This window comes from Callorhinus ursinus, unplaced genomic scaffold (assembly GCF_003265705.2).
Source record: "Callorhinus ursinus isolate GAN/ISIS: 27379988/994484 unplaced genomic scaffold, GSC_fseal_2.0 scaffold9, whole genome shotgun sequence".
In the NCBI taxonomy this organism is placed as follows: domain Eukaryota; kingdom Metazoa; phylum Chordata; class Mammalia; order Carnivora; family Otariidae; genus Callorhinus; species Callorhinus ursinus.
Window position 1 is genome coordinate 23,692,084 of NW_027397071.1, and position 13,236 is coordinate 23,705,319.

At 41.9% G+C, this 13,236-nt stretch overlaps 1 protein-coding gene and 1 pseudogene across 1 annotated transcript in view; one reads left to right on the plus strand and one right to left on the minus strand.

The window, feature by feature from the left end:
* Nucleotides 1–2,265: 2,265 nt before the first annotated feature.
* Nucleotides 2,266–13,236, plus strand: part of DIPK1A (divergent protein kinase domain 1A) — a 118,419-nt gene continuing 107,448 nt past the window's right edge. The window contains exon 1 of the mRNA XM_025872203.2: nucleotides 2,266–2,391. Coding sequence (XP_025727988.1) covers nucleotides 2,338–2,391 — 54 coding nt within the window. The 5' untranslated portion in view covers nucleotides 2,266–2,337. The remainder of the gene's footprint in view (nucleotides 2,392–13,236) is intronic.
* On the minus strand, nucleotides 5,657–6,249 carry LOC112824383 (small ribosomal subunit protein eS25 pseudogene; annotated as a pseudogene).

The following is a 13,236-nucleotide window of genomic DNA, read 5'->3' on the forward strand; positions in this document are numbered from 1 at the left end:
ACATTGATTTTTCATCTTCCAGATCTTTTCCAGATCATTCTCATCAAAAACAAGTATTTTTCCCAATTTGTCATTCTGCTGTTGATTCTACTTCCACCACCAGTTACTGCTCATTTTTGGGCTCCCCTTTGTCAAGAACTTCTCAAAAGAATTGTGTGTATTAGACATCCTAATTCCCTCCTCCCATTTTTTCTTAAACCCACACGGATCAAATTTTCTCCCATTGCTCCACTCAAGTGTTACCATAGCCTCCATGGTACTAGGTCCAAAGGTTAGTTCTCAGTCCTTCCATATAAGCATTCACTGCTCCTTGATACACTATCTTCACTCGGCTTCCAGGCACCTCTCTCTTGGTTTTCCTCCTTCACTGGCTGCTCCTTCTCAGTCTCCTTTGCTAGCTTCATCCTTGGTTCTCTATTTACTTTCTCTCCTTTGGTGATCTTGTCCAGTCTCATGGCTGTAAATATCATCTAAATGTTAGTATCTCTCAAATATCTCTAGCTTGAGCCACTATCTTTAACCCCAGACTCAAATTTACAAGTACCTACTCAAGATCTTCACTTGGATTTCTAATAGATCTCAAATGTCACATGTCTAAATTGAACTCCCCATCTTTCTCTTCAAACCTACACCACCTGTAGTTCCCCTCATCTTCCCTGATGTTTTCTTTTTTTATATCCCCTATCAGCTTTATTACCCTATTTGATTTCATTTGCTACATTTATTTATTGCTTGTTACTTCACCCCGAAAACGTAATATTCACAAGGGTATTTCCATTTTGTTCGGGTTTATAACCCAACCAACTAGAACAATGTCCCGGTGTTCGGTTAGTATTTACTGGATTAATGAATGAATGAATGAAACAGGGAGCATTCGTTCTTAGCTAACTCAGGAAATTACTGTTCTCTTAAACCAAACTGAAAATCAATGAAAAATGGATTTATCTGCAAGCAATCACACACACCCTGGTTTAAAAATCTGTGTCTGTATGTGGGTTGGGGGAGGGGCAGGTGCAAAGTTTTTGGTTTTTTTTTTTTTCTCCCTCCAGAAATGCAAAACACCAGAACGAGGTTTAGGTAAAAACCACAGCGACTGAGTAAAGACTGGCTTCTGGAGAAAACACTGCTCAGAGCAACAGGCCAGAATGAGTTCTAACTGGCTACCTAAACTGTGTTGGCATCACGTGAAAAGGTAGTTTGTGGGGTAAAAGAAGCAAAAAATGCACCGTCCTTCATTACGCATCTCTCGCGTCTCTCGGAACAACAGATGTTCTCCCACTAGGGTGGCTCTTTTTTCCCTTATTTGGACTTCACTGTCAAAAGAGACACCACACCCTTCGTTATGTAGCCTTCACTCAGTAGTTATGCCACGTCTCAGGTCTCCTATCTTCAGGACTGCATTTAATTCAGTACTAGTTTTCTTTTTTTCTTTTGAGTCAGGGTTCCTGGGTGGGGCCAGGAAAATTGAAGATGTTTGAAAACAATACAAACTTAAAGTTTGAATTTTTTTTTAAGTACATTTTAAAAAAAAGTTTAAGGCCGTTAAGAGAAGAAATGGCTTTGGGGGGCACTCTCAGTTCAGCGGAGAGGAGCCCTGTCCGCGTTCGCTCCGCCACAAAGCGCAGAGCCCAGTCCTCAGGGGCTGCGCCCCTAGGCCTTTCGGGCTGCGGCAGACGCCCCCTGCCCCGGCCGCACCCCCCGCCGCGCGCGAGGAAGAACGAGCCCGTCTCCATGCAAGGAACCCCAAGCTTCCCTTAAATTTCCATGCAGCCCGCCCAGACACGTCCCGACTGAAGGAGCACAGTCCAAAGGGAACGTCAGTCCTAGCTGGAGGAGTAGCGGGGCTGGCGGAAGGCGCGGCGGAAGCAGCGCTGGGAGCCGGCAGCCGACGGCTGGGTCCGCAAGGTCCGAAGGGTCGGCGCTCTGGCCCGCGCGGTACACACCCTGCTCGACCCGCCCCTCCCCGCGTGGAGCGTGCGACACCCGGCCTTCCACGGCGCCCTCTGCCTCCTCCGCACGCCTCCCCTTTAAGCGCGAGGCGCAGTTGGATTTGTGTCGGCCGAGGCAAGGCGCGACTTCCCTTTATTGTGGAGTCGGCGGCGGCGGCTCTGACAGCCGCGGCGGCCGGGCAAGCAGAGCAGGAGGCCGAGCCTCAGGCAGCCGGCCGCCGTCACCGCAGCTGGGCCGGGGGGAGCGAGGCGCGCGCCGCGGCAGGGGCGGAGGAGTGGGCGGGCAGGGGCGGGCTGGGGGCGGGGAAGAGGGGGAAGGCGGGGAGCCGGGTCGCCAGCGCTCGGGTCCGCCTCTGACTGCGGCGCGGCGGGGCGATGTGTGATTACCATGGCGAGGAGTCTCTGTCCGGGGGCCTGGCTAAGGAAACCCTATTACCTCCAGGTAGGCCGGCGGCGAGCCCGCCGGGCGCCCTCCCTTGCCGCGCGGGACTCGCCCGCCTCCCTCCTCCCTCCCTGGGTCGGCGCCCGCTCGAAACCCGCTGCCCCCTGCCGTCCGGCACCTGGCGGCGCGCCCTCCCCGGCAGCCCCGGCGCCGCAGACCCCACGGCGGCGCTGCCCGCGCCCCCTAAGGCTGCCCCGGCGCCTCTCGCGCCCTGGCCGCCGGGCTCCGGGGCCCGGGTCTCCCCGCCCGGGCTCGCCCTAGCGCCCCTAGCATCCCGAGAGCCCCGAGACGTGACCCGGGTGCGACCCTACGCCCCTAGTAGTTGAGGCTCGGCAGCCTGGGCTCGGGACGTGCGCCGGCTGCTCCCTGGTCTGGCGCTCTCCTCCCCCTCCCCTGTGGGCCCCGCAGGTCGGCTTTTCACGACTCTGTGTCTTCGTTCGGTGGTAGGAGAGGTGGTGTGTCATTCCACCATATTTTAGAAAATTATGGCAATTTGTCACATCAGTGTTTCCCCAAATACCCGAGAAGCGACGTGTGTCTAGTGCGAGCCTCTTGGTTCGGTCTTTCCATCACACTCGTGATTTAAATAGGAGGTAGGACTCCGAAGCCCGAAAGAGGCGGATGGGTGTTTGCTTTCTAAAAGGAAAGGGGACAGTGTCTGGTGCCGATCTCAAATACCCCAGCAATGCAAACGTAATTCTCAGTCATGTCATGTGTACTGTTCGCGTGTTTATCTTTCATGATTTCCCCGTTCCACCCTCTGTGCCGCTGCCAGTCTGTGTCTTCGAACCCTACTACTGCTTTCATGTACTGTCGGTCACCAGGGGGACCTAGTAGACACCGTGAGTAGCTGAGCGCAAATCCATCACCCCAGTGGAAAAACAACTACAAATCAATGCTTCGCGTGGGTCAGCAGCGTTGTCTGCCTTCAGAGGACAGTACTCCTTTTACTGCTTACATTAAAGGGCTGAGGGTATTGATAGACTGGGGATGCGAATTCATGCTCAGCTGGCGCTTTTATAAATTATTTTAAAAGTTGAGAAGAAGCCATCATGGGGCAAGTAAATCTTTCATTCTTGTTTGGAAATTGCATATGTAAATCGTTACCCTGCAGTGAATGATGTACTGCAAATTGGAAACATGATTTGACAACCCATGATACAGGAGTACAGGAGTAAACCTGAACGCCCTGAGTCCTTGTAGCAGCTCCAAGAGTAGTAATTATGCTTGAGTAGCAGTAGAGTAACCTAGTGTAGAATTCAACCCAGGCCAGATACCTCTTTGTAACCCTCTATGTGAACCAAAAAAAAAAAAAAAAATCTTTCCAGATTTTCTCCCCACAATAAGTTTACTGGGATATTTAAAATGTTTTTTGCTAAAACTAGGTATTTTAATTTTTTAGATTTTGTGGCGGACTTTATTTTAGACTTTGATTAGTTTGTCTCTAAATGTTCTCCAAAAATGTGGCTGTGACATGTTTTGGCACCATAGCTCAAGAGCTTTCAGATTGGCTGAATTAAGATTAGTTTTACAAATAGTTATGTTTCCATTAATGGCAAACATTTTGCAGTTCTGCCTTTCTGAATGTGCACATCATTATCTATTACTAAATTAAGGTGAACTTGGATTTTAACCATTTCAAAAGGATTTGGGAGCATAGTGATATTTTAGTAGGCTACTTCTATATAAAATAATGATTAAACAGAAACATTATTAATTCTAGTATTATATTTGAGATAAATAAACTTAAAATTTGGGAACCCAGGGGACTTGTGTCTTAATGCCTTGGTACTAGTATTTATTCTCTATATGAATTTTCTTATTAGTTGTCCCTCACTATACTATTTCAATTTAACCAGTTAAAAAACAAAACAAAACATTGCTTAAGTGTCATCTTTTTCTGTTCTCTATTGTCTAAATGCCTCACCTTCTGCTTTTTAGAATTCCTCTACTACAGGGTGCTTCAACCTTGAAATTGTTTTGGGCAAAGTCAAAATATTTCCAACTGAGACTGTCATACTACTCAAGTTTCTCAGCCACTGAAGATTGAATTAATATATACAGTACTCCCTTTCCTCTTTTATTGTTTTATTTTTCCTGAGACTAAAATCATGTTCTTTTAGGAACAGCATGAGGCCTGAGAACAGAGCTGAGCTTTGTTCACTTGTGCTTCTGTTTCATCATGACCTTGAAAAAGTTTCCAAACTTTTTAGTTCCATAGTTTCCATATCATAAAGTGGAGATTATAGTTATTAACTGAATACATCACATGTGTAAAGTGAGGACAAGCTAGATGAAGTTAAATCCGTTTTGTGACATTTTTACTACACTTTAAATAGAAAAGCATGTCAATTTAAATGGTAAGTACATACAGGTAAATATGTTGAATTCCTTCATCCAAAGGTTCCTGGTCCCCCCCCATTTTATTTATTGAGCATTTATTGGTATTGACCCAGGTGCACAATGACTTATCATATTGACTAAGTCATTTTCTTAATATTTGTTGGAGGCCTGTCACATGCCAGAAACTTTGTGAGGTGGTAGCAATTCTACTAGAGCTAAGCAAACATCTTTGTAATCCTCATGGAGCTTAAAGTCTAGTTAGAGACAATCATTAAATAATCTCAAAAATGTATAATGACAACAGTAAGTGCGATGAAGGAAAAGGGAAGAAGCAAAAGACTACCTGTGAGGAAGAGAACAATTTCTTGCTCTTTTTAAAACTGTTTTACTATAGAAATTTTTATACATACATAAGGCAGGAAAGAATAATGAACTCTCACCTACCTATCACCTGCCCTCAACAATTATCAGTATTTTATTTCATTTCTCCTCCCATTGTCCTCCTTCCAATTAAAGTGGGGTTTTTTTGGATTTTTTTTAGAATTTTTAATTCTAGTATAGTTAACATACAGTGTTATATATTGGTTTCAGGTGTACAATATAGTGATACAATTCCACACATTACCCAGTGCGCATCATGATAAATGTACTCTTAATCCCCATCACCTATTTCACCTGTCCCCCTACCTGCCTCCCCTCTGGTAACCATCAATTTGTTCTCTGTAGTTAAGAGTCTGGTTTTTGGATGGTCTCTTTTTTCCTTTGTTCATTTGTTTCTTAAATTCCATATATGGAATTTATTTTTCTCTGACCAACTTAATTTCACTTAGCATTATACTGTCTAGCTCCATCCATGTTGTTGCAAATGGCAAGATATCATTCCTTTTTATGGCTGAATAATACTCATACACACACACACCACTTTATCCACTCATCTCTCGATGGACACTTGGGCTGCTTCCATAGTATAGCTATTGTAAATAATGTTGCAGTAAACAAAAGTGTGCGCATATCTTTTTCAATTAGTGTTTTCATATTCTTTGGATAAATTACCCAGGAGTGAAATTACTAGATGATAGGGTAATTCTATTTTTAATTTTTAATTTAATAAAGTTTTATTTTTCAAAATGTATAGTTGGTGGGCTCTCTTCATGCATCTTCACCAGCAGCTGGGTCATCTCCACCCTTGGTATTTCTTGTGTAAATTACTTGAGCTCTGTGCTTTGAAACCAGTTTAATAAGTCCTTTACTAAGGAGCTCCTGAAGGGCCGCCCTGGCTAGGAACCTCGAATATTCAGTCTCTCAGAGACAACAGCTGGGGTTATAAGCTAATAGCTGAGAACTTCCTTACAGAGTTTGTCCTATGTCGCTTTGTCAAGACCAGGTTATTGAGCTTGTGCTGAACTTTGCCTTTGGATCATTTCTTTTTGGTCTTATCCCCAGGTTTGTTCACTGGGTCTTTGTCTTTCTTGGTTGACTTTCTGGCATCTTCTTCTTATCATCCTTGGGCGACATTGCAAAGCTCAGAGAACAGCGGCCACCCCTGCAGCATCACTAAAAGACCAAAAGCTATTTTTAATTTTTTGAAGAATCTCCATACTGGTTTCCACAGTGGCTGCACCAGTTTGCATTCCTACCAACAGTGCAAGAGGGTTCCTTGTTCTCTACGTCCTTCTCAACACTTGTTGTTTCTTGAGTTTTAGATTTTAGCCCTTCTGACAGATGTGAAGTGGTATCACATTGTGGTTTTAAGTTGCATGTCCCTGATGATGAGTGATGTTGAGCATCTTTCAATATGTCTGTTGTCCATCTATTTGTCTTCTTTGGAGAAATGTCTGTTCATGTCTTTTGTCCATTTTTCAAATGGATTATTTGTTTTTTGGGTGTTGAGTTTTATAAGTTCTTTATGTATTTTGGATACTAACCCTTTATCAAATATGTCATTTGCAAATACTCTCTCACATTCAGTAGGTTGCCTTTTAGCTTTGTGGATTGTTTCCTGTGCTGTGCAGAAGTTTTTATTTTGATATAGTCCCAATAGTTTATTTTTGCTTTTGTTTCCCTTGCCTCGGGAGACATATCTAGAAATATGTTGCTACAGCTGATGTCAGAGAAGTTACTGCCTGTGCTCTCTTCTAGGATTTTTATGGTTTTAGGTCTCACATTTAGGTCCTTAATCTATTTTAAATTTATGTTTGTGTATGGTGTAAGAAAGTGGTCCAGTTTCATTCTTTTTCATGTTGGTGTCCACTTTTCCCAGAACCATTTGTTGAAGAGACTGTCTTTTTCCCATTGCCTCCTTTGTCGAAGATTAATTGACCATATAATCATGCTCTCTGAGCTCTCTGTTCTGTTTCATTGATTTATGTGTCTATTTTTGTGCCAGTACCATACTGTTTTGATTACTACAGCTTTGTAGTGTATCTTGAAATCTGAGATTGTGATACCTCCAGTGTTGTTCTTTTTCAAGATTGCTTTGGCTATTCAGGGTTTTTTGTGGCTCCATACAAATTTTAAGATTATTTGTCCTAGTTTTGTGAAAAATGGTTTTGGTGTTTTGTTAGGGATTGTGTTAAATCTGTAATTTGCTTTGGGTAGTAAGGACATTTTCATAATACTTGTTCTTCCAACAAACTAAAGTATTTTGAAACAAATCTCAGATATCACATCATTCCATCCAAATACCTTATTATGCATTTCTAACAGATAAGGATATTTTCAGACATAATCACAATACAATTATCATACCTAACAACTTTGATAACACTTCCTTATTTTTCTCTGCCCTCCTTCTGGATATGCATTACCCTGAGAGGACTGACTAAATATGTTATGGTGTGGGCGTACTGTGATTCAAGAGGGTCTCTCGGCAAAAACAAGACAAAACAAAAAACTACCCCCTCACCAGCTTGTTCATGCTGGAAAGTGTTCATCTAGGGAAACTAATTTTCATTTTGTGTTTTGGGAGAATGTCTTAGAAAATAAATGTCTGGTTTAAGTAACATTTTCATGTAAATGTATTATTTTATTTAGAATGAGGATGCATTAATTAACAGGTGTAAAAGATCTTGCTTTGTTTTGGGGATAGGGGATGGAGTGAAGAGTACAGAAGGAATTGGATTTCAAAGATGGAGGGAAGGGATGAAGGGCCCAGCAAGAAGAGATGGAGGTTGCAGAAACCAGCTTTATATAGTTGTAATTTTATTGTTTGTCTTCAACTGGGTGAAGTAAAAAAACAGTTATGTCCTGAAGTATTGATGCTTCAGGGCTTGCAAGTTCTTTTCCTCCTACAATTTACAGGGGAAGAAAGTGTTAGGCAGTTGACTTAATTATAAAGGACTTTCAATCCCAGTGTTTTTATTGATCCAGATAACACTGTGGTAATTGATAATGCTTCTAGAGAACTGTAGCATTATGCAATTAATGATATATTTTCAGCTATAATATGGATTAAATAGGCATTTATGGGCTAGTGTGGGGGCCTAATCACTGTTTAAAGCTTTGTTTATATAACAAAAGAGATTCTATGGCTTGTGAAGAAGAACTGTGTGGTATATCCACATAGTAGAATATTATTCAGCAAAAAAGAGGAATGAAGAACTGATGTATACAGTAACATGGATGAAACTTGAAAATATTAAACACATAAAAGAAGCCAGCTGTAAAATACCACATATTGTATAGTTCCATTTATATGAAATCTCCAGAAAAGGCAATTCTATAAAGACAGAAAATGGATTAGTTGTTGCCTAGGGCTGGGAGGGTTGGGGGGAAATGGATATGAGGTTTATTTTGGGGGTAATAGGAATGTTCTAAAACTGCGACTGGTGATGGTTGCACTCTATGAATATAGTAAGAACCATCAAATTGCGTACTTTAAATGAATAAAATGTATGGTTTGTGAATCATATCTCAATAAAGCGGTGAAAAAAAAAGAAAAGGAACTGAGTTTATCTCATTGATGCGGTCCATTTCTCTGACCCTTGTTGCAGATTCGACCAATGCCAGCTTTTTGATGCAGGGAGTACTTCTTCTAGAGAAGCGGTGCAGGTGTGCTGTTTGTCTGTGGGGCCTCTCTGTCGGCCAGGAGGGTTTGCGACTTGCAAACACTTACCTGCGCAACCAGCTTCTCATGGCCAGGCATCATTCTCAGAGCATACTAACTTAGAGTTCCATCCTTCCCAGCCAGTTTGTTGAAACCTTACCGGAGAAACGGTGCTTCCTGGGCTGGCTAACCGTTGTGGCACATTGAGTAGAGTCCTGCATCAGAGATCGGAAACTGTGGGTGTATTAACCAGTTCAGACCATTTTCAGGCAGTTTTTCTTCCACACACCATTATGATACTACTTGTGGCCTGCTGGGTGTAGTGACGCAGAATGACACCTGCATGTATCTGTTTTTAGCAGTGTGTTTTCTACAAATTAGGATCTACTTTGTTTAGGGTTTACTCAAGTCTGAGTGGAACTGATAACACAGCCCTATAATTCCTTGGTTTTAGTTTAGAATACCTTCTTCCTTCTCACTATCATTAGGTTCTGGAAGAATGAAAGTGAAGACAATTTAGAGCAATTCTCTATATTTAGATTATACACATTTTCCATTCTAGTCATTCTGTCTGCATGCCCTGTTGCATTGAAGAAGCTGCTGCAATTCTAATGGAATTTGAAGTTTGAGATATGTGGGTACTTCTAAAGGTTTTTAAGCCCTTTAGATTGCAAAAGTTTTATATTTCTTGAGGCATCCTCTTAAAAATGACTAACAGTTTCAGTTATATGATCAGTAGGTCTGTCATGGAGGAATGGATAGATAGCATGTTCTAATTAGGGTGTGGGCTCTTATTTAACATTTCTGATACCAGGCTCTTTGGCTTATACTAGTACTGTTTTTCAAACATGACTGCTGTAGATGGTTTGCTTCTTTATGGCTTAGTGGGGCTATTTTGTGGGATTTAATGCCAGATGGGGTTACTGATCTAGATTAACTGGAAGTAAGTGATGATGTTGACAAATACGGTACTAAGAGTGTTATGGCTTCTTGCCCATTTTCAGCCTCCAGGATTATTTTAAATCTAAAGATAATTAGAGCAGGTGGTGGTTCCCTATTCCCGAAAGGCGATAGGTGGTGTGGTTCTCATCATGTTTGTTAGACCTGCTGTTCAGAGCTAAATTTTTGTGTTTGCCTGAAACTAAATCTCTAAAACTATGATTAGCTTCCTGAGACTGGTCAGTATATTGTATATTGAGAGCATATGCATTCCATAATGTCTTAAATTCAAGCATAAAATTATAATGTAGCCATTTATATTACCATTAATTGCTTTTTGCTTTTTACCTCTGTTAGGAACTCAAACAAATGATAAATTCTCAGACAAACTGCATCCTCACCATACTTTCAGGTTGTAGCATACAGTAACAGTGTTGGTTTCTTCATTGTCATCTTTCCAGTGCTGCCCTGGTTTTCATTTTCATGGATTATAGAGTTGTTTTGTATTCTCTGTAGTTCGTTCGTTTTTTCTTTTCTTTCTTTCTTTCTTTCTTCTTCTTTCTTTCTTTCTTTCTTTCTTTCTTTCTTTCTTTCTTTCTCTCTCTCTCTCTCTCTCTCTCTCTCTCTTTCTTTCCCTCCCTCCCTCCCTTTCTTCCTTCCTTCCTTCTGCAGTTAGTCACATTTTAATATTTTCATTTTTTTAAGATTTATTTATTTAAGATAGAGTGAGTGTGCATGCAGGGAGCGGCGGGGGGGGCGGGGGGAGCGGTGGGCAGAAGGAAAGGGAGAGAGAGTCCCAAGCGGACTCTGTGCTGAGTGTGGAGCCCGACAAGGGGCTGGATCTCATAACCCTGAGATCATGACCTGAGCCGAAACCAAGAATCAGGCACTCAACCGACTGCCACCCAGGTACCCCAATGTTTTAATTTCTCAAAGTTGCTTATTCTGTCAAAGACCATATTTTTACATCATTTGGTTGAAAAGCTAAATGTCTCACATTTTTAACATATTTCTAGACATTCAAATATTTTGTGAATAATTTTTTAAAATTTTAATCTACAAAGTATATGAATTTAGAAAAACTAGGATATTGTAATGTGAACATATTTGGAAAAAAACCCAAAATATTAGTAGATGAATTTTTCTTTAGAAATAAGTATTTCTTTTGGGGGGGAGGAGTTGACTGAATATTTCATGAAATTAAATAATTATCTTTTTAATTTTTTTATTTTAATTTTTATTTTTTTAAAGATTTTATTTATTTAACAGAGAGAGAGAGGGACGCCTGGGTGGCTTAGTCAGTTGGGCGTCTGCCTTCGGCTCGGGTCGTGATCCCGGGGTCCTGGGATCGAGCCCCGCATCGGGCTCCCTGCTTGGCTGGAGGCCTGCTTTTCCCTCTCCCACTCCCCCTGCTTGTGTCACCTCTCTCGCTGTTGTCTCTCTCTGTCAAATAAAATCTTTAAAAAAAAAAGAGAGAGAGAGAGAGACAGAGAGAGAGAGAGCATGAGCAGGGAGGAGAGGGAGAAGCAGGCTCCCCGCCGAGCAGGGAGCCCAATGTGAGGCCCAATCCCAGGACTCTGGGATCATGACCTGAGCCAAAGGCAGAGGCTCAACCTACTGAGCCACACAGTCGCCCCAATAATTATCTGTTTTAGATGTGATTCTGATATTGTGATTATTTTTTCCTTTTGTTTTTTATTGTGACTCCAAACATATAAAATTCATGATCTTACCATTTTTAAGTGTATGGTACGTTAGTGTTAATATATGCACATTTTGGGGCGCCTGGGTGGCTCAGTCGTTAAGCATCTGCCTTCGGCTCAGGTTATGATCCCAGGGTCCTGGGTTCAAGCCCCGCATTGGGCTCCCTGCTGGGCGGGGAGCCTGCTTCTCCTTCTCCTCCCCCGCTCGTGCTCTCTGTTGCTATCTCTGTCTCTCTCAAAGAAATAAAAAAACTTATACATATCTGTATATGTACATATACACACACATACATTGTCGGCAACAGCTGTCTGGAACTTTTTCATCTTGCAAAACTGAAACTCTGTGTTTATCAAACAGCAGCTCCCCATTTCCCCCTCCCTGCCAGCTTGGTAACCACATTCCACTTTCTGTTTCTATGAGTTTGCCTTCTTTAGATATCTCATATAAGTAGAATCATACAGTATGTTTTTTTTTGTGACTGACTTATTTCACTTAGCATAGTGTCCTCTAGAATCATCCATCTTGTACCATATGACCAGATTTCCTTCTTTCTAAAAGCTGAATAATATTCTACTGTATGTGTATACCATGCCTCTCCTTATCCATTCATTAGTCCCTGCACATTTAGGTTGCTTCCACCACTTGGCTATTGTGACTACTGCTGCAGTGAACATGGGACTGCTAATATCTCTTTGAGATCCTGCTTGCAATTATTTTGGATATATACCCAAAAGTGAGATTGCTAAATCATTGGGTAATTCTATTTTTAATTTTTTGAGGAAACTCCATACTGTTTTTTATTGTGGCTGTATCATTTACATTCCCACCAGCAGTGCACAAGGGCTCTGTCTCCTTGCCAGCACTTGTTCTTTTCTGTTTTGTTTATTTATTTATTTATTTTGATAGTGGCCATACTAACCGGTGTGAGGTGGTATCTCACTGTGTTCTTGTTGTTGGTCTTTTTTTTTTTTAAGATTTTATTTATTTGAGAGAGAGGGAGAAGCAGATTCTCTGCATGCAGGGCTTGATCCCAGGACCTTGAAGTTATGACCCGAGCTGAAGGCAGATGCTTAACCAACTGAGCCACGCAGGCGCCCTTCTCACTGTGGTTTTGATTTGCATTTCCCTGATGATGAGTGATGCTGAGCATCTTTTTATGAGCTTGTTGGCCATTTTCATGTCTTCTTTGGAAAAAGTTCCTTCTTGATTTGTTTCAGATTGATGTCTTTTCAATGGGGTTATGGGTTATTATAAACAAAGTTCCCCTTTCTGTCCTAAGAACTGAGTAATCATGTTTGAGGATATTCTTGCAAGAGAGATTTATAATATGCTAACAACCTTCTGAATTAATTACTGCATCCATTTCAGACCTGCATGGTGTCAGAGTCACAGACTTAAAGATCCTAGAGGCACCACAAGTTTTACTGCCTGCCCCCAATTGCTTGAAAATTAGAGCTTCTTGTTTATATTAAATTTAAAATCTTTTTAAAAATTTATTTATTTATTTGACAGAGAGAGACATAGCGAGAGCAGGAACACAAGCAGGTGGAGTGGGAGAGGGAGAAGCAGGCTTCCAGCTGAGCAGAGAGCCCGATGCGGGGCTCGATCCCAGGACCCTGGGATCATGACCTGAGCTGAAGGCAGACGGCCAACGACTGAGCCACCCAGGTGCCCCTAAATTTAAAATCTTGATCAACATACCAACGTCTGTACCACTGATTAGATCCAGCTTTTGAATGAAAAGTGCTAAAGGACTTTTTTGAGATAATGGGGAAATTTGAAAATGGACTATTGGATAGTATTATTGTATCATT